We start from the raw sequence: 18,621 nt of genomic DNA on the forward strand, positions 1-18,621 counted from the left end.
AACCGGCTCTTCAGGTTGCTTTGTTGCTTTAATTAATTAATTATGGACAACAATATAAAATTATGCACAAAAGGAATTAGTAATGTAAAAAAACTTGGTTTTCTTTATATATATGTTTATATATAAATATTTATGTGTGTATATAAGGTAAGACAGAACTTTATTAATCCCTCGGGTGGGTTCCTCTGGGAAATTCGGGTATATATATATATATATATATATATATATTTATTTTCATTCAAATAATTTAAAAAAGTTAATTTACCTGTTACTACCACATACCCAATCCGGTTGTTGGTACTTGCTGGCTTGTGTAGCCACTAGGTAACAAAAGCTCAACACGGCCCCTAGCATCCTGGAGCACTTCCGTTGTGTTTTGGAGTTTGTACGTGCTTTGTCTCTAGGGGCCACTGTAAATATACTTTTATTTATTAACTCCACATAAAATGTAATAAATAAATTATAAAATACAAAAACCAACTATTTACATTTCAACTTTTAACTACTTAAATTTTCGGCTTTTTCCTTTTAAACAAATTTAAAGTGAAACAACACAAAACACTGCAAACCACAACACAATAAAATATGGAGAGAAAAAAAAGGGGGGGTGGGGGGAGAACGCCCAGATCTTTAATTAAGGGAAAGGTTGTCATTTAGAAATATTAATATCACACTCAACTGACTGCGTTTTATCTTCCCATTGCACTGATGGGTGGACAGTTGTTAGGTGCCTGTGCATGTTGTTTGTGGAGCCGGCTCTATATGATATCCTTTTCTTGTAGACTCTACACTCTACCTTTGTTTTGTCATAAGATTGAAATGGTTCCAGACTTTGCTTCTTTTCTTGGTGTCACTCATTTTCTTTACTGCACCTTTCCAATGTAAGGGTGTTGTCTCTTGTTGCTCCCGGCTCTCTTTCTTTCCCTCTCCCTCCTGCTCTTGTTGTGTGCTACTGCTGTTGCGAGTGTAACTACCGCCCCGCCCCCTCAGCTCATCGCTGAGCAGAGAGGGGAGGGGCGCAAACGCAGGGCTCTGTTTGCCGTCTCTGCTCAGCGCAAACACAAGGGACTTGCAGCGTGAAGCGAAAAAAAGTGAAAGAGAGGGCAAGAGAAAGGGGAAAAAAAAACCCACGGAGCCGGCTCGCATCGTTCACTTCAAAGACCTGGCTCTAAGAGCCATTTCGTTCGTGACCAACCCATCACTACTAGCCACACAGTTCCATCTCTGGTAGATCCTCATCTCCAGTTTCAAGCTTGCTGTCATTCGTTCCATTGTGGGAACTCTTTTCAGTCTGTTTCCATTGTGTTGTGGATGGTGAGCTTGTTTGTTTCCATTTCACAGTTATCATTTTCTTAGCTATTAGTAAGAGTATCCGCAGAATATATTTTTCATCTCTCTAGGTTTAACTCCCAAGAGAAATATGGTTGGGTTTAGTGGAATATTTACTTGTAGGATTTTCTCTATTTCTTCTTTGATTCTTATCCAGAAACCTCGAATTATTGGACAGTCCCAAAAGATATGTGAATGCTCTCCTATTCCCCCACATTTTCTCCAACATAGTTCTGCATTGGGTTCCTTACAATATGAGGAGATAACAAGAGGTGTATTAAAAAATCTCATTTTAAACTTCCAGTCAAACTCTCCATAATTGATTACTTATTCCCTTGTGACAAGGTTTACACAGCTCTTCCCATACATTATCAGTAATAATAATATTTAGTTCTAGTTCCCATTTCTCTTTAATATGGCCTGTATTTTGGCATCACTCATTTATAAGCCTTTTGTAAATATGAGAGACATCTTTCTTAGTTGGGAGATGTTTTTCTATAATGTTAATAAATTATTCTTCTATGCTGTTGGGAAATTTATTGATCAGGTCTGTTTCTTTGTGGTTTAGGATATAATGTCTTATCTGAAGGTATCTATATAAACCTTTAGGAGGAAGTTGGAATGGTTCTTGGAGCTGGCTAAATGATTTGAGCTCTGTTCCATTAAATAACTGATTTATTGTGTAAAGGCTGCATTGGTCCGTCTACTAAAGCCACTGTCCCACACAGAAGGCAGGAATTCTATATTGCCCCTCACTGGCCCCCCAATGTTTTCCTTATCGCTGGCCACACCTTCAGGGTATGTTTTATCCAATCATTCTCTATTTTTAGGTATTTGATCAATTTTGCATCAGTGAAAGGCAATGTTAATAAGGGTACATTCTTACCGTGCTTTGTTCTATCTGAACCCATCCAGTTTCCTGGTCCTTTCTTTTCCATGCCACCTCTGCGTTTAGCTGTGCAGCCCAGGAACAGTATTTAAAATTTGGCAGTCCCAGTCCCTCCTTTTCTTTTGAGGTCAGCAAAGTTTTAAGTCGTATTCTGGGTCTCTTTTTTTTGCCAAATGAATGTGGAAATTTGTTTATTTAACATACTGAAAGTAGAGTAGTAAACTCTTACCGGCAATGATTGAAATAAAAACAAAAGCCAGAGTAAGAGTAAGAGAGTCATCCTCACCACTTCAACCCCTCCAAATAAAGAGAGGGGTAGAATGTCCCATCGTGATATATCTTTCTTTATTTGTCCAATGACTTTGTTATAATTAGTTTCATATAGTTGCTTAGGTTTTGCTGTAAGTGTAATTCCCAGGTATCTGAATCCCTGTCTAGGCCAGCGAAAGGAAACCCTTTCATTTTAATTGCATAGGACATTCTCCAGATAGCATCATTGCCTCTGATTTATTTTCATTAATCTTATATCCTGAGATTGACCCATACCTGTGTAGGCACTCCATAAGTGCTGGGATGGAAAGAAGTGGGTTTTTAATAAAAAGTAAAGTATCATCAGCAAAAAGAGCTATCCTATTCCTCCTTCATCCTCCGTTCCTTGGATTTGCGTATTACAACGTATGGCCTCAGCCAAGGGTTCTATACTAATCGCAAAGAGGATGGGTGACAGTGAGTCCCCCTGTCTCACACCCCTTTCTATCTTGAATAGATCAGAACAGCATCCGTTAACCCTGACCTTTGACCTAGGCTCTTTATATAGAGAGTTGATCCATGTAACAAATGTTCCTCCAAATCCCATCGTTAACAGTGTTTGTTGAAGGAATATCCAGCCCACTCGATCGAACGCCTTTTCTGCATCCAGACTAAGGAACATTGATGGCATTTCATCTCTTTTTGCTATTGACTGTAGATTTAGGGCCTTCCTCTAATGAATCCTGTCTGTTCACGTTCCACTAATTTCTTTATATAATTTTGGATTCTAGTGGCTAGTATGGATGTTAAAATTTTGTAGTCTACACACAGGAGACTTATTGGTCGATAACTTGTACAATTTATGGGGTCTTTTCCTTCTTTATGTAGAACTGTAATAATAGCTTCTGACCATGACTTTGGAATATCTCCTGAATTTAGAGCATAATTATATACTTTGCAGAGTATGGGGGTAAGTTCGTTCTCAAATATTTTATAATACTCTCCAGCATATCCGTCTGCTCCTGGTGATTTGTTGTTTCTTAATTTGGCTATAGCTTCGTTTCTGACTGTTTTAGAGGCTGTGAAGATGTTTTTCCCACCACGGGAAAGATTCTGTCGTGTTCAGGTCTCAGACCTACTTCAGTGCTTTGAATCAGCTCCAGGTCTGTTACCTGCTTCATCTGTGATGAAGAGCAGACCTCACCTGTTCTGCAGTCAGTTGTGTGACTGTTTATAAAAATCTGTCACAAGCGTCTCATAGAAAACTTTAGAGCCTTGAATTGAAGCTGGAAGTCTTATTATAATTCTAATAACAATAAGAATGATGGCTTTTTGCACAGTGCTGCAGCGATGCATGCAGCTCGGACGGCGCTGTGGTTGCCTGGGAAACAGCTGGAAGCTCAGAGTGTTTCTGGGCTGTTCAGGGTTAATGTGTGTTAGAGGCCCCCACTGCTGCACTCTGACTGGCTCTTTTGTGACAGTCAAGCAGGGAGACTCCGCCTCCTGTGTTTTTACAGCGGGTCTGGTCTGAGGGAGTCCAGACCTGCTGGATCACATCAAACTGGAGCTCAGACATGGGTGAGTCCACTTTTCTCCTTCTCCTAGTATCCCCCCAGGAGGAGCAGGTGTAATCGGTTTCTGCTTCGTCCCGCTGCAACAGTTCGGCCCAAACAGACTCCTTGACTCTGCGTTGTGTTGTGTTTTTAAGAAGACAAGGAGTCTCTGATTAGTGATGGGTCGGTCGCGAACGAAATGGCTCTTAGAGCCAGGTCTTTGAAGTGAACGATGCGAGCCGGCTCCGTGGGTTTTTTGGGGTTTTTTTCTTTCTCTTGCCCTCTCTTTCACTTTTTTTCGCTTCACGCTGCAAGTCCCTTGTGTTTGCGCTGAGCAGAGACGGCAAACAGAGCCCTGCGTTTGAGGGGGCGGGGCGGTAGTTACACTCGCAACAGCAGTAGCACACAACAAGAGCAGGAGGGAGAGGGAAAGAAAGAGAGCCGGGAGCAACAAGAGACAACACCCTTACATTGGAAAGGTGCAGTAAAGAAAATGAGTGACACCAAGAAAAGAAGCAAAGTCTGGAACCATTTCAATCTTATGACAAAACAAAGGTAGAGTGTAGAGTCTACAAGAAAAGGATATCATATAGAGCCGGCTCCACAAACAACATGCACAGGCACCTAACAACTGTCCACCCATCAGTGCAATGGGAAGATAAAACGCAGTCAGTTGAGTGTGATATTAATATTTCTAAATGACAACCTTTCCCTTAATTAAAGATCTGGGCGTTCTCCCCCCACCCCCCCCCCTTTTTTTTCTCTCCATATTTTATTGTGTTGTGGTTTGCAGTGTTTTGTGTTGTTTCACTTTAAATTTGTTTAAAAGGAAAAAGCTGAAAAGCAGCAGCACACTTCTTCAGAGAGTCTCCTGATTATCGAATATTGAAAACAGCAGCTGCTCCTTTAAACTGCAGGCAGGTGTGTCTGTGCGTGTGTGTTTGTGTGTGCTTGTGTGCGTGTGTGTTTGTGTGTGCTTGTGTGTGTGTGTGTCTGTGTGCGTAAACTTTATTTACGCAACACGTAAAGCTCGCTAAAATGAGGGTCAAACATTAACAGCAGGAACGCAGAGCGTTGCCCGCGGTAACCATCGCAGATAAACACGTCATAAACAGACGAGCAGTGAGTGAAATAAAATGATCCACACAGCCTTTGACCCCAGACAGGTCAGAGGTGTCGGTCCCTGCTCATGGGACAGACTGAAGGTCTCGATGTTGTGTCAGCAGTGAGATCCTCTTCATGTGCAGCTGCCTGGAAACGCACACAACGGGATTTAACGACCTTTGACCTTTGGTACTTTTCAGCAAGCTGCTCAGGATGTGGACCGGGATACCGCAGCCCGCTGGACGCCATGAAGGGTGAGCCCATCAGCTGCGTGTGTCTTTTAGCCAGCAGGTAAAACAAAGGGGGAACCTGCTGCTTGTGTCACATGACCTGTGCTGAGGTCAAGTCAAGTCAAGTCAAGTCAACTTTATTTGTCAATTCTGCCACATGTACAGGACATACACAGAATAGAAATTGCGTTACTCTCAAACCCTAGTGATTAGAAAAATGCAAATAAAATAATTTAAAAGTAAAAATTTAAATAAATTTAAATAAATACAATACAATTTTACGTATAACAAAAAAAAGCTATGCAATATACAATATACAATATTCAAGTAAGAAGGCATAGTGGTGCAAAATAGGCAAATAGTGCAAATGGGGATTTAGTAGTGTACGGTAAGGTCACAGGCTTCTTTGTTCTGTTTCTGTTTTGAAGTGAGACCTAGTCGGGGCTGACGCTGCATTGTGGGCGGGCCTAAAGGGCCAACAATGACACGCCCACCCTGACGCTCGGTGTTGAGCTTTCTGAAAAAGTAACAGGTAGCACTTTTGAAGACATCACAGCAGCCCGAATCACTCTGACCTGTTAAACTTAAGCAGGATATCAGGGGTCAGAGGTCGCTCAGCAGATAACTCGGTCCAGAACCAGAGCCCTGGCGCCTGGTTGGGTGGAGGTCTGCTTCCGGCTCTGCACTGGTTTGGCCCAGCTGTGGACCTTTCCTGCAGGCTGGAGATCCAGATGTTTGGCTGAGATTGTTAAGGTCCACATAATTGAGGAAGGAGAGTACAAACAACCAGGTCCAGAAGATCTTGGTCAAACAATTGATTTTAATGAATACACGCGTGGGAAGACCACTGTACGCAGACAGCACTTGATCTTCGACTTAATCAAAGCATACACAGACTTTTATAGCATCAGGGTTTGAATTAATGACGCCCCTTCATACGTCACAGACAGAATATATACACACGTCAGATCAAAACCACAATGACTTTTAACACAGTTTAAAGGAACGTTGTCTTCTATCTTCATGGCCGGTACTTCCTGTCACTGCCGGATGCTCTCTTGTCATCTTGACACCTCAGCAGCAGTTCTGTGACAAACTGCTCTTTTGCAACCCCAAGCAAAACATGATTAAACTTCCACCTATAAATGATTCTCTAACTGAGTGTGTGTGTGTGTGTCGTCCTCAAATGTTCTCTCAATTCACCCGTTGCACTTCTGACCTTTTACCAGACCAGAGGCTCATCCTTATGTGTAATAACCTAACTGAAACTACATGTACTATGTTGAATAAATGTTTTAATCAAGAACCAATTTGAATAACCTAGTAATTCAAATAGCCTCGTCTAGCCTGCTCAGAATAACTTAGACTCTGCTTTCCCTTCTGCAAACTCTCTGCAACTTCCTGTCAGCCTGCAACTTAGTCTTTCTAAAAGACACACACACTGTTTAAACCTCTGAATACAATATCAATGCTGCAGATTCTATTATTAATGCAATGGTAATGATGATGATTATTTACCAATAGCAGTAAAATAATTTCCCTGCTCCACACTCCCTCTCTCGACCTCTGGAACACCAGAGGTCGCAATACATTGTGTCCTCGCTCAGCAAATCAGACAACCTCATGTCAGCCAATTGGTCCAGTAATAAACACCAGCTCCCACTCGAGAGCACTCCCTGCGTAAGCTTAGGTTTTTTCTGCGTCCCTCTCTTGTCTCGGGCCTCCAGGATCCTCACCCCCTGTGGTCGCCGAGATCTTCTGCAAAGGAAACAAAACACCTTTTCCTGCATCTCCCTAACTTATCCTATTTGGGACTCTGTAATCAAAAGCCTTATCCTAATTACACTCTTAACTTATTGACTTGTATTTATATATATTCTTCGGCTGTAGAAGCTGTGAGATCCGGGTCTGGGTCAGACGCTGCATTGTGGCGTGGTCGCGGTCCCTGCATGTTTAGGAGAAGTTGGGGTTTGGGTCCTCAGCAGGTCCTCTTCACAGCTCACACCTATTTGTGCTTCAAGGTCCTCGGGAGGAGATCATCTACCTGCCCTGCATATACCGCAACACCGGCATCCTGAAACCTGACTACCTGGCCACTGTGGACGTGAACCCCAAATCCCCCACCTACTGCCAGGTAGAGCTGAGCCCCGCTGGAAGCCGAGGACTTCCTCCTTCTCCTTTAGTTTCATATCTAACATCAGAGTCAGTTGCCTCCTCTTCCTCAGTCACAGATGAACGTTAAGAACAGTGCTGTAGTGCATTGTGACCTTTGACCCATGCCCTCACAGGTGATCCACCGGCTGCCGATGCCGAATCTTCGTGACGAGCTGCATCACTCCGGCTGGAACGCCTGCAGCAGCTGCTTCGACGACGCCTCCAAGAAGAGAAACTTCCTGATCCTGCCGTCACTTGTCTCGTCCCGAATTTACGTGGTTGACGTGGGGACGAATCCCAGAGCGCCCAAAATCTACAAGGTATGCACGCCATGGCAGCGGGGGGCGCTGACTTCACACAGACACACACACTTGTACTGATTATGGACACGTTCCTCATAGTAGTCGACTTTTACAAATGACGACACCCCCCCCCCCCCCCCCCCCTCCGACACGGCCGCGTGGTCACACAGCACCATGACTGAGGGCATGCTTACATCCATGCGCTGACCTGAGAGCAGGTCAAAGGTTAGCAATTAGGAGGAAGCAGAGGGTTAAAGGCGGCACGGTGGCACGGTGGTTAGCACTGTTGCCGCACAGCAAGAAGGTCCTGAGTTCAATTCCACCATCAGGTCTTTCTGTGTGGAGTTTGCATGTTCTCCCCGTGTTTGCGTGGGTTCCCTCCGGGTACTCCGGCTTCCTCCCACCGTCCAAAGACATGCAGCTTGTGGGGATAGGTTGATTTGATAATCCAAATTGTCACTAGGTGTGAATGTGCGAATGAATGTGAGTGCGAATGGTTGTCTGTCCCTGTGTGTTGGCCCTGCGACAGACTGGCGACCTGTCCAGGCTGTACCCTGCCTCTCGCCCTATGACAGCTGGGATAGGCTCCAACGCCCCGCACGACCCTGGAAAGGATAAGCGAATGGATGGATGGACAGAGGGTTAAAGTGAAGGCTGCTGCAGGTCTGTCAGGCATGAACTTGGATCTGTTGGAATATTCCTCTCTTTTGTCACTCAGACCATGTGATGAGAGCTAGGGGTTAAAGATGGCAGTCGGCCTCGTGTCAACCGTGGAGGGTCAGTGTGGTGGGACGTGAGAAAATCGCTTAAAGGGAAGCTGCGTAAAGGGCCGGCGCAGCACTAAAGACTGGAGTGTAAGGTCAGGAGGCCCGTCCGGTCTTTCAGAGAGTGTGGGGCCCACAGACAGCAGCAGTGCCCTCCACGGGCTTTCAGCTCCTCGTGGCAGAAACCTGCGATCACACAGAGAAGTCTGCACGGAGTAGCTTTAGGAAGAGCAGCTGCTCTCCTCAAATTTGGACAGATGACTCCTTTGGGTCTGCTGTCAGAAAGCGAGGAGGAGGAGGAGTTCATCCAGAGTTCAGGCTGGATGATGAAGCACAGCTGCTCTTTAAAAACATTCAGCATTTAAACACATTCAAATGTCTTTAAATGCTGAATGTTTTTAACACAAAACAACAAAAAAAGGAGCTTTTGGCCGGGCGGTGTTATAGACCACGCTTAAATGAATACTACTGGTTTCATCTATTTATTCATTTGTGTGTGTGTGTGTGTGTGTGTGTGTGTTGTGTGTGCGTGTGTGTGTTGTGTGTGTGTGTGTGTTGTGTGTTGTGTGTGTGTGTGTGTTGTGTGTTGTGTGTGTGTGTGTGTTGTGTGTTGTGTGTGTGTGTGTGTGTGCGTGTGTTGTGTGTTGTGTGTGTTGTGTGTGTGTGCGTGTGTTGTGTGTGTGTGTGCGTGTGTGGTGTGTGTGCGTGTGTGTGTTGTGTGTGTGTGCGTGTGTTGTGTTTTGTGTGTGTGTGCGTGTGTTGTGTGTTGTGTGCGTGTGCGTGTGCGTGTGTTGTGTGTTGTGTGCGTGTGTGTGTGCGTGTGTTGTGTGTGTGTGCGTGTGTTGTGTGTGTGTGTGTGTGTGTTGTGTGTGTGTGTGTTGTGTGTGTGTGTTGTGTGTGTGTGCGTGTGTTGTGTGTTGTGTGTGTGTGCGTGTGTTGCGTGCGCGTGTGCGTGTGTTGCGTGCGCGTGTGTTGTGTGTGTGTGTTGTGTGCGTGTGCGTGTGTTGTGTGTTGTGTGCGTGTGTGTGTGCGTGTGTTGTGTGTGTGTGCGTGTGTTGTGTGTGTGTGTGTGTTGTGTGTGCGTGTGTGTGTGTGCGTGTGTTGTGTGTTGTGTGTTGTGTGCGTGTGTGTGTGTTGTGTGTGTGTGCGTGTGTTGTGTGTTGTGTGTGTGTGTTGTGTGTGTGTGTGTGTGCGTGTGTTGTGTGTTGTGTGTGTGTGCGTGTGTTGCGTGCGCGTGTGCGTGTGTTGCGTGCGCGTGTGTTGTGTGTGTGTGTTGTGTGTTGTGTGCGTGTGTTGTGTGTGTGTGTGTGCGTGTGTTGTGTGCGTGTGTTGTGTGTTGTGTGTGTGTGTGTGCGTGTGTTGTGTGTGTGTGTGTGCGTGTGTTGTGTGTGTGTGTGTGCGTGTGTTGTGTGTTGTGTGTGTTGTGTGCATGTGTTGTGTGCATGTGTTGTGTGCATGTGTTGTGTGTTGTGTGTGCGTGTGTTGTGTGTGTGTGTTGTGTGCATGTGTTGTGTGTGTGTTGTGTGCGTGTGTGCGTGTGTTGTGTGCGTGTGTTGTGTGCGTGTGTGCGTGTGTTGTGTGCGTGTGTTGTGTGCGTGTGTTGTGTGTGCGTGTGTTGTGTGTGTGTGTTGTGTGTTGTGTTGTGTGCGTGTGTGTTGTGTTGTGTGCGTGTGTGTGTTGTATGCATGTGTTGTGTGTTGTATGCGTGTGGTGTGTGTTGTGTGTGTGTGTTGTGTGTTGTGTGTGTGTGTTGTGTGCGTGTGTTGTGTGTTGTGTGTGTGTGTGTTGTGTTGTGTGCGGTGTGTGTGTTGTGTGTTGTGTGTGTGTGTGTGTGTGTTGTGTGTTGTATGCATGTGTTGTGTGTTGTGTGTGCGTGTGTTGTGTGCGTGTGTTGTGTGCGTGTGTGTTGTGTGCGTGTGTTGTGTGTGTGTGTGTGTTGTGTGCGTGTGTTGTGTGTGTGTGTGTGTTGTGTGCGTGTGTTGTGTGTGTGTGTGTGCGTGTGTTGTGTGTTGTGTGCGTGTGTTGTGTGCGTGTGCGTTGTGTTGTGTGTTGTGTGCGTGTGTTGTGTGTTGTGTGCGTGTGTTGTGTGTTGTGTGTTGTGTGTGTTGTGTGTTGTGTTGTGTGTTGTATGCATGTGTTGTGTGTTGTGTGCGTGTGTTGTGTGCGTGTGTTGTGTGCGTGTGTTGTGTGTTGTGTGTGTGTGTTGTGTGTTGTGTGTGTGTGTTGTGTGCGTGTGTGGTGTGTGTGTTGTGTGTTGTGTTGTGTGCGTGTGTGTGTGGTGTGTGTGTTGTGTGTTGTGTGTGTGTGTGTGTGTGTGTGTGTGTTGTGTGTTGTATGCATGTGTTGTGTGTTGTGTGCGTGTGTGTTGTGTGCGTGTGTGTTGTGTGCGTGTGTGTTGTGTGTTGTGTGCGTGTGTGTTGTGTGCGTGTGTGTTGTGTGCGTGTGTGTTGTGTGCGTGTGTTGTGTGTGTGTGTGTGTTGTGTGCGTGTGTTGTGTGTGTGTGTGTTGTGTGTGTGTGTTGTGTGTTGTGTGTGTGTTGTGTGCGTGTGTGTGTGTGTTGTGTGTGTTGTGTGCGTGTGTTGTGTGTTGTGTGTTGTGTGTGTTGTGTGCGTGTGTTGTGTGTTGTGTGTTGTGTGTGTTGTGTGCGTGTGTTGTGTGTGTGTGCGTGTGTTGTGTGTGTGTGCGTGTGTTGTGTGTGTGTGTGCGTGTGTTGTGCGTGTGTGTGTGTGTGTGTGTGTGTGATGAATATTAACTACATTTCAGATGGTGGAGCCCATCGAGCTGTATTGGAAGTGCGGCCTGGCGAACCCTCACACCAGCCACTGCCTGGGCAGTGGTCAGATTATGATCAGCTGCATGGGAGACCCGTCCGGTAACGCCAAAGGTTAGGCCATATCGCAAACCCTGCACGCCACCGCCCCTTTTGTTTGCTGAGAGGCAAATGGGACTCCAGAAGCCCATGGGTCAGGCCGGTCTTTGAGTTTAACTGCTCATCTTCACTCAGGTGGTTTTGTTCTTCTGGATGGTGAGACGTTCGAGGTGATCAGTAACTGGGAGCACCAAGGCGAGGCGGCGCCGTTCGGCTACGACTTTTGGTACCAGCCTCGGCACAATGTGATGATCAGCACCGAGTGGGGAGCGCCCAAAGCTCTGGTTAACGGTTTTAATCCAGCTCATGTCCAAGAAGGTGAGTAAGAGGAAGAGTCTGAACCTCCTCCCAGTGTCCCTCTTTGCTTCTTTCGTGTCCGTCTGTTCTGGACCCGGCTCTGGTCCCAGTAATCCTTATCAATATAAGTATCCATCAGCTGAGACGCTTTGGGTTCTTGTTGTGTTGCAGGGCTCTATGGCAGCGCCCTGAATATCTGGGACTGGACCACCCACAAGAAGCTGCAGAGGCTTGATCTAGGAGAAGAGGGCGCCATTCCACTGGAGGTCCGGTTCCTCCATGAGCCGAGTGCCGCTGAGGGCTACGTGGGCTGTGCACTGAATTCAACCGTCTTCAGATTCTACAAAACGGCAGTGAGTGTGTGGTTCTGTTAAAGATGATCAGCTGATCTCTGCAGGCAATAAACGAGGAAGACGAGTTGGAAAAGCAAACTGTGGTGAACAGAGATGGGCAGTAACGCGTTACTTGTAACGCGTTACTGTAATCTGATTACTTTTTTCAAGTAACGAGTAAAGTAAGGGATTACTATTGCAAAATCGGTAATTAGATTACCGTTACTTTCCCGTAGGAACGCTGCGTTACTGCGTTACTAAAACCGTGATTTTTTGCGAGAATGTCTCATGACAGTGACGTAAGCAAGTGCGACGTTGGTGACAGCAGCTGTGTGCAGATCAACAATGGATAATATATCGAGTGCAGAGAGAGTATGAGCGTGCAGCGTTTAAAGTGTGGAAGTACTGACCTTACTTTGAGTTTGATTCCATAAAAAGTGACAAAAACATTAGTGTCCGCTGTGCGTGGGAAGAAAACTTCTTTTTACAGCGAAAAAACCCCTAAACTTCCAACAAGCACCGAGTAGCTACGACGTGATGGGAAACTCACAGAGACACTCGCGGATTCTTCCACTGACCGCGGCACACCTGCACCAGGGTAACCCTCCGCCTACCCTGCTCCTGCTTTACAGGTGAAAATAGAGCAAAAGGACCGCTGAGTCTTTGACTTTATTTATTTTCTGCTGTGTTTTACTTGCATCTATTTGAAAGACTGAGTGAAAACACAAAAAATATTTTATTTTATGTGCTGGAATGTGTAGAAAATAGGTTTAAATGTTAAACTAATTTATTCAAGTCAGAGAATGTTGCATATAATTAAATGTTTTGCTTGATGCATAAAGTTAAAAGATTAAAACTGATAAAACAAGTTAAAAAAAGAGACTTTTCCATTTGATTACATTTTGTATGATGGATTATGTAGAAAAAGTAGAATTGGGCTGAAAGATCTATCACTTTATCACCTCTTCAGGTTGTAAATCGTGTTTTTAAAAAGTAACTAAGTAACTAAGTAATTAATTACTTTTGAAAATAAGTAATCAGTAAAGTAACGGGATTACTTTTTGGGGGGAGTAATCAGTAATTAGTTACTGATTACTTTTTTCAAGTAACTTGACCAACACTGGTGGTGAACATTCAGCAGGTTTGAAGGTTAGACAGGTGCGACTCACCTGTGCTCCGGCACCAGCTGCTGGAACCACCCACCTCAGACAGCCGATGTTAGCATGCTAGCTGTTAGCGTGTTAGCATGCTGAAGCTAACATGCTTTCTGTGTCTCAGGAGGGGGACTGGGCCGCAGAGAAGGTCATCAGCATTCCTAGTAAGAAGGTGGAGGGATGGATGTTGCCCGAGATGCCAGGTGAGTGCAGTCATTTCCCTTTGATTGCAGTCTTTCACCTGTCTGACCACATCACCTGTCTGTCTGCGCAGGTCTCATCACAGACATCCTGATCTCACTGGATGACCGTTATCTGTACTTCAGTAACTGGCTGCATGGTGACATCAGACAATATGACATCACAGACCGCAGAAACCCACGGCTCGTCGGCCAGGTGTGGTTTTATCACCCTGTCGGGTGATGTCACTGAATATGTGGATCGTTAGCACAAGACCGCTTATCTGTCTGTCTCTTCCAGGTGTTCTTGGGAGGAAGCATTGTCAGGGACGGACCCATCAGAGTCCTGGAGGACCCAGAGAACCAGGAGCAGCCCCGCCCCTGCATCATAAAGGTATCACAAAGCAGAGAGGCAGGAAGCAGCACACCTGTCGCTCTGTAGAAGAACCGGTGTCTTCTTAGCCCCTGATAGAGTAACCATGGTTACACGATAACCCCAGGAGGGGGTACAGGTGTAGACTGCACCTGCAGAGACATAAATGGATTTAAATGTTCCTCATGCTGTACATCCGTCCCAACTGTTCTGTGTCTCACCTGTGTCCATCTCAGGGGAAGCGTATCGCTGGAAGTCCTCAGATGCTGCAGCTCAGTCTGGACGGGCGGCGCCTCTACACGACCACGTCTCTGTACAGCGGCTGGGACAAACAGTTTTACCCCGACATGATCAGGTGCGATCCTTGACCCCACAGGGGTTCCACCTCAGTCCACCTGGACCTATTTCATGACTCACAGGATGCTGCTGTGGTGCTCATGTGTGCACATGCTTATTACTGTGTCTGTGCTCAGGGAGGGATCAGTGATGATGCAGATCAATGTGGACACTGTGGATGGCGGTCTGGCCCTGAATGAGGACTTCCTGGTGGATTTTGGTAAAGAGCCCGACGGTCCGGTTCTGGCCCACGAGCTGCGGTACCCCGGCGGAGACTGTACCTCCGACATCTGGCTGTGAAGCCATGATCATCCTGAGCCTCAGAGTCCAAACACATTTGAGAACAGCTCAGGCAGGAGTCTGATCTCCATGTAACTTCTGGTGTCACCATCACGCATTAGAATAACTTTGTTGTCCATCACATCGGCCGCAGGAAAAAAAACATAAGATAAGATAAGATAAGATAAGATAGAACTTTATTAATCCCTCGGGTGGGTCCTCTGGGAAATTCGATTTCCAAAAAAGCACAGCACCGACAGAAGTTACAGAGTTATACACACACACACATATATATATAAATACAGAGACAATATAAATAAAATATACGAAGGGGATAAATAGAATAAATAGGAATAAAAATAAAAATACAAGTGAATTGCACATTTCAAGTATTGAGTCTATTGCACCGTTGACTATTTACAAAAGTATTGCACAAAAGGTATTGCACAGTGAGGTGAAGAGGCACTACAGCTTAGTTGTTCCCTCCTTTGTCCTCCTGTCTCCCCTCCCTCTCCCCTCCAGAGAGGAGTTAAACAGTTTGATGGCGTGTGGGACAAAGGAGTTTTTAAGTCTGTTAGTTCTTGTCTTGGGGAGAAGCAACCTGTCACTGAACAGACTCTTCTGATTGTTTATGGCCGTGTGCAGAGGATGCCCAGCATTGTCCATAATGTCCATCAGTTTCTTTAATGTCCTTTTCTCTGCCACTGTCACCAGAGTGTCCAGCTTCATGCCGACCACAGAGCTAGCCTTCCTGATCAGTTTCTCCAGCCTGGATGAGTCCTTCTTTGGAGGAATTGAGCCTCAGCAGATGTGTCCATGTTTTGTTCATTATTCCAAAGCTTCCTCACTGAGTCTCCATCCAGCCTGGGAAGAGCAGGTTAAAGGGCCATTACGCTTTATTCCACACTGCCATGTGTTTCAGGTCAACTTTGAACTTCCAAATTCAGGTGAAGCGCCACCCTCACGTCCTCCCTGCAGGTACAGCGCTCTGCTCACGCTGTTGAAAGCCAGCAGGACGGAAAATGCAGAATGCTCCTTAAATCGTTCCGGCTCAGGGGAAACTCCCAGAGTTTTACAGACTTCATCTTCACAACATCCGCCTTTCCCCGCTCGCTCTATTCCTACCTCATGAATCAGATCAGTGATTCAATCAACTGATCGATCAAACAGTGTCAGTCGAGGTATGCGCACAAACACCAGCAGGGATAGCTCTGAGGTACCCCTGAGCAAGGTACCAATAAAGTATACATTATTATTATTATTGTTATTATTATTATCATTATTATCATTATCGCGTGTTGAAGAAGAGCTGGATCACAGCAGCTTGTTTTTGTAATGCTCCTTTCAGCCACTAGAGGCTCCACTACCAGGTTAAACTCACCTGCTCTTCTCCTGTCTGAGAGAAAATTCAACTCGGTAAACAAAAATCAGATCAAAGGCTTTTCTTGTTGAATCAATGACGTCTGTAAAATGTTCTTTAATGTTCACACGCCAGCTGAAATTAAAACTTTATCACAAAGATGCTGCGGCTTGTTTTTCTGTCTCAGCTTTGCTTTGCTGTTTGCAGATTATCTGTCTGTCAATTGATTGTCTCATCTGAGCACCAGCAGCTGCTGTAAACTTTTAGTTTCTCCTCTCTGTGATAAACTGCTGATAAATATGAGAGCTGACACTCTGATCACCTGTGAGACGCCAGAACACTCGGTGAAATAGATTGATTGTACACCCTATGGCCAGTGGGGGGCGCTGGTAGGGCCAACTGGACCTCAGCACCACTGTAACCTTTAAGCACTCCTTTGCACGCACACACACACAGCAGTGTACGGGTTTAACTTCACTGCAGTGAATGGCTGAGTGCAAAACGAGTTCACCTGAGAATCTTCAGGTGAGCCTGAGGAGCTGAGGACTGGAAGAAGAGACGGGGACTGCGAAACATCGAGGCTCACACCTTTTCATCTGAGCGGAGATGAAACAGCTTTGTGCTGCTGTGTGATGTTCATGAAAACATTTGAAGCTCTCTGAATAATAATTTAAATTTTTTTTTTTTTTGCCTGTCCCGTTTGGCTCTTTTGCCATCAGAATTGTTGTCTAAAGGCAAAGAAAGATGCCCAACGGATTTACTTTACCAACTGGACCGTCCCAGCCTTGCCGTAATGGTCCATTTGATTCACCTTTTATTGTTTATTTTATTTTCACTTGCTGAATACGGGACAGACTTGACTGGGGGAAAGAAGGGGAGAAAGAAAGAGGGAAAGAGAAACAGCTGAGAAGAGGGACGGGGGAGAAGGGCAAAAGACAAAAACCAACAGAACGGGCAGAGAAAAAAAAATGCATATATCAATCACCTGGATCACCTGCTGAGAAAGAAAAAAGAAAACAAGCAGAAGAGAACAAGAGTAATAGAATAAACAACATCACAATGATATATGGGAATATGACAGTAAATACTAAATGTTAAACATTATTGTGCAGCACATAAGATCAACAGAACACAGTGTGCTTTGAGGTAGGAGCCAAAAAGGGTGTAGTTTGTGGGTGTGATCACCCGTGTGTACACCTGTGAGCATGGACGCGCTTGTTTTTAAAAGGTTCCTTCATGTAATGATCTGCTAGAGGGTGTGGGGGGGCCACAGCCCCGTCCTCCAGGGCATGAAGCAGGTATGGAGGAGATCAAAACTCCAGACATCCAGAGGCCCCCAGAACACAAGAGACCAAGGAAGACCAACAGAGGGGCAGCCGCGCCACTGTCCCAGAAAGAGCTGAGGAGAGTCCCAGATGAGGGCTCACTCAGCAGCCGCCAAGGAGTGAGCCGGTGTGTACCTGGACGCCCATCCCCGGACACAAAGAACCACCAACGCACCGATGTCTGAGGGAGTCCGCCACTGGCAGGGGAAGTGGTGGTGGGTGGAGATAGGCCTCCAAACCTTGGAGGGCCTGAGATGTCCCCAGAGAGGTGGCGCCTGACACCCAACCTGACATATAGACACAGACATACAGGCACACACAGACACAAACATCCATTCCCACCCTCATGCTCTCATATGCACTTACTCCACACTCAACCAACGTGGAGACAGACATAAAGAGACGCTGTGCACACGATCACACTCCCCAAGCGTACTCTACAAACCGGGTCTAGGTACCCTTGCCCCTGGAGGGGGAACTGCACCCAGACCCAGGTGGTGTTTAAATTTTTTAACAGAGCGGAGGAGGCGGAGTCTTTGACGTCAGTTACGTGTTGAAACAGGGGCGATTCTAGGATCAGAGCTTTGGGGGTGCTGAGCACCCAGAGAGCTGCCCAGCCAGGCAAGATAAACCCCGTCTCTGTCAGTCCCTGCATCCTTAAACGTTGTCCCGAGTTCTCTCTGAATGTCTCCTTGGTGCATTTAAACCCCTGCTCCTCCCTGTCCTCATCGTCTGTTGTCTTCGTCTCCATTATCAGTCATCATAATTTTACCATCTCTGTGCAAGTCTGCAAATTTCTTTATTAAATCATAAGATTCTTAAATTCATCAAGTCTCTCTGTGCCTGGGTCCTCGTCACAAAACATGACATCACTGCTTTGCACATTTGAACACAATTTAATCCCACATTTGTGAAAGAAAAGAAAAACACTTTTTTGAAAAGTCTGTAACAAAACCATCAAATCTGATAAAGGTTATTTAAATGCTGCTAAAGAAGAATGGATTGGAATAGAAAAATATATATGCTAACCTTAGTTACTGGGAGAATAATGAATGATGCTCATAGTGAGTAAGAAGTAAACTGAGTGCATTTTTTGGACAGAGATTCACTTTTAAAGTGTGTGTGTAATATAATACAGACACATAAAAAACACTCCCAAAACAGAATAAATTATTACAAAATATTAATAAAAACTATAAAAATAGAGGCAACTTTGCCTGTGGTAGAATGTATACAATGTATGAAAAAATCTTTACTGCAGATGCTAATTTTACTAATTTAGTAAAACTAATTTTGTGTTGTAAGATTTATGACTTTCATGCTTTCATAGTGGTGCTTGGGACAGCTTGACCTTTTATCAGGTGGTCCACACTGTAACAAGTGTGAGAAACACTGATAAGTGTCTGTGTGCTTTTGGAAAACATTTAAAGCTGCAGTACAGAATCTTTGAAACAAGCTTAAAACATTTTTAGAAACAGAGCATCTGCTTCTCTTTACAGCTGCTCACTCCACCAGGGCTGTTTGGCTCTTTCTGATAGTGAGC

General features: G+C 45.4%; 1 protein-coding gene across 1 annotated transcript; it reads left to right on the plus strand.

Moving 5' to 3' along the window:
* Window positions 1–1,195: 1,195 nt before the first annotated feature.
* On the plus strand, window positions 1,196–15,915 carry LOC112429883 (methanethiol oxidase). The gene is made up of 12 exons (XM_076886666.1): window positions 1,196–4,045; window positions 5,325–5,378; window positions 7,376–7,488; window positions 7,643–7,828; window positions 11,338–11,458; window positions 11,579–11,761; window positions 11,912–12,093; window positions 13,351–13,429; window positions 13,501–13,622; window positions 13,707–13,799; window positions 14,015–14,133; window positions 14,252–15,915. Exons 1-12 carry the CDS (start codon window positions 4,042–4,044, stop codon window positions 14,412–14,414), a joined length of 1,419 nt encoding a protein of 472 aa, XP_076742781.1. The 5' UTR covers window positions 1,196–4,041; the 3' UTR covers window positions 14,415–15,915.
* The last annotated feature ends 2,706 nt before the right edge of the window (window positions 15,916–18,621 follow it).

The sequence above is a fragment of the Maylandia zebra genome, linkage group LG1, assembly GCF_041146795.1.
Source record: "Maylandia zebra isolate NMK-2024a linkage group LG1, Mzebra_GT3a, whole genome shotgun sequence".
In the NCBI taxonomy this organism is placed as follows: Eukaryota; Metazoa; Chordata; class Actinopteri; order Cichliformes; family Cichlidae; genus Maylandia; species Maylandia zebra.

Coding starts and splice junctions, on each gene's coding strand:
- LOC112429883 (XM_076886666.1), top strand. Junction 5,379..7,375: donor CCCGCTGGACGCCATGAAGG/GTGAGCCCATCA, acceptor TTGTGCTTCAAG/GTCCTCGGGAGGAGATCATC. Junction 13,800..14,014: donor CCCGCCCCTGCATCATAAAG/GTATCACAAAGC, acceptor TGTCCATCTCAG/GGGAAGCGTATCGCTGGAAG.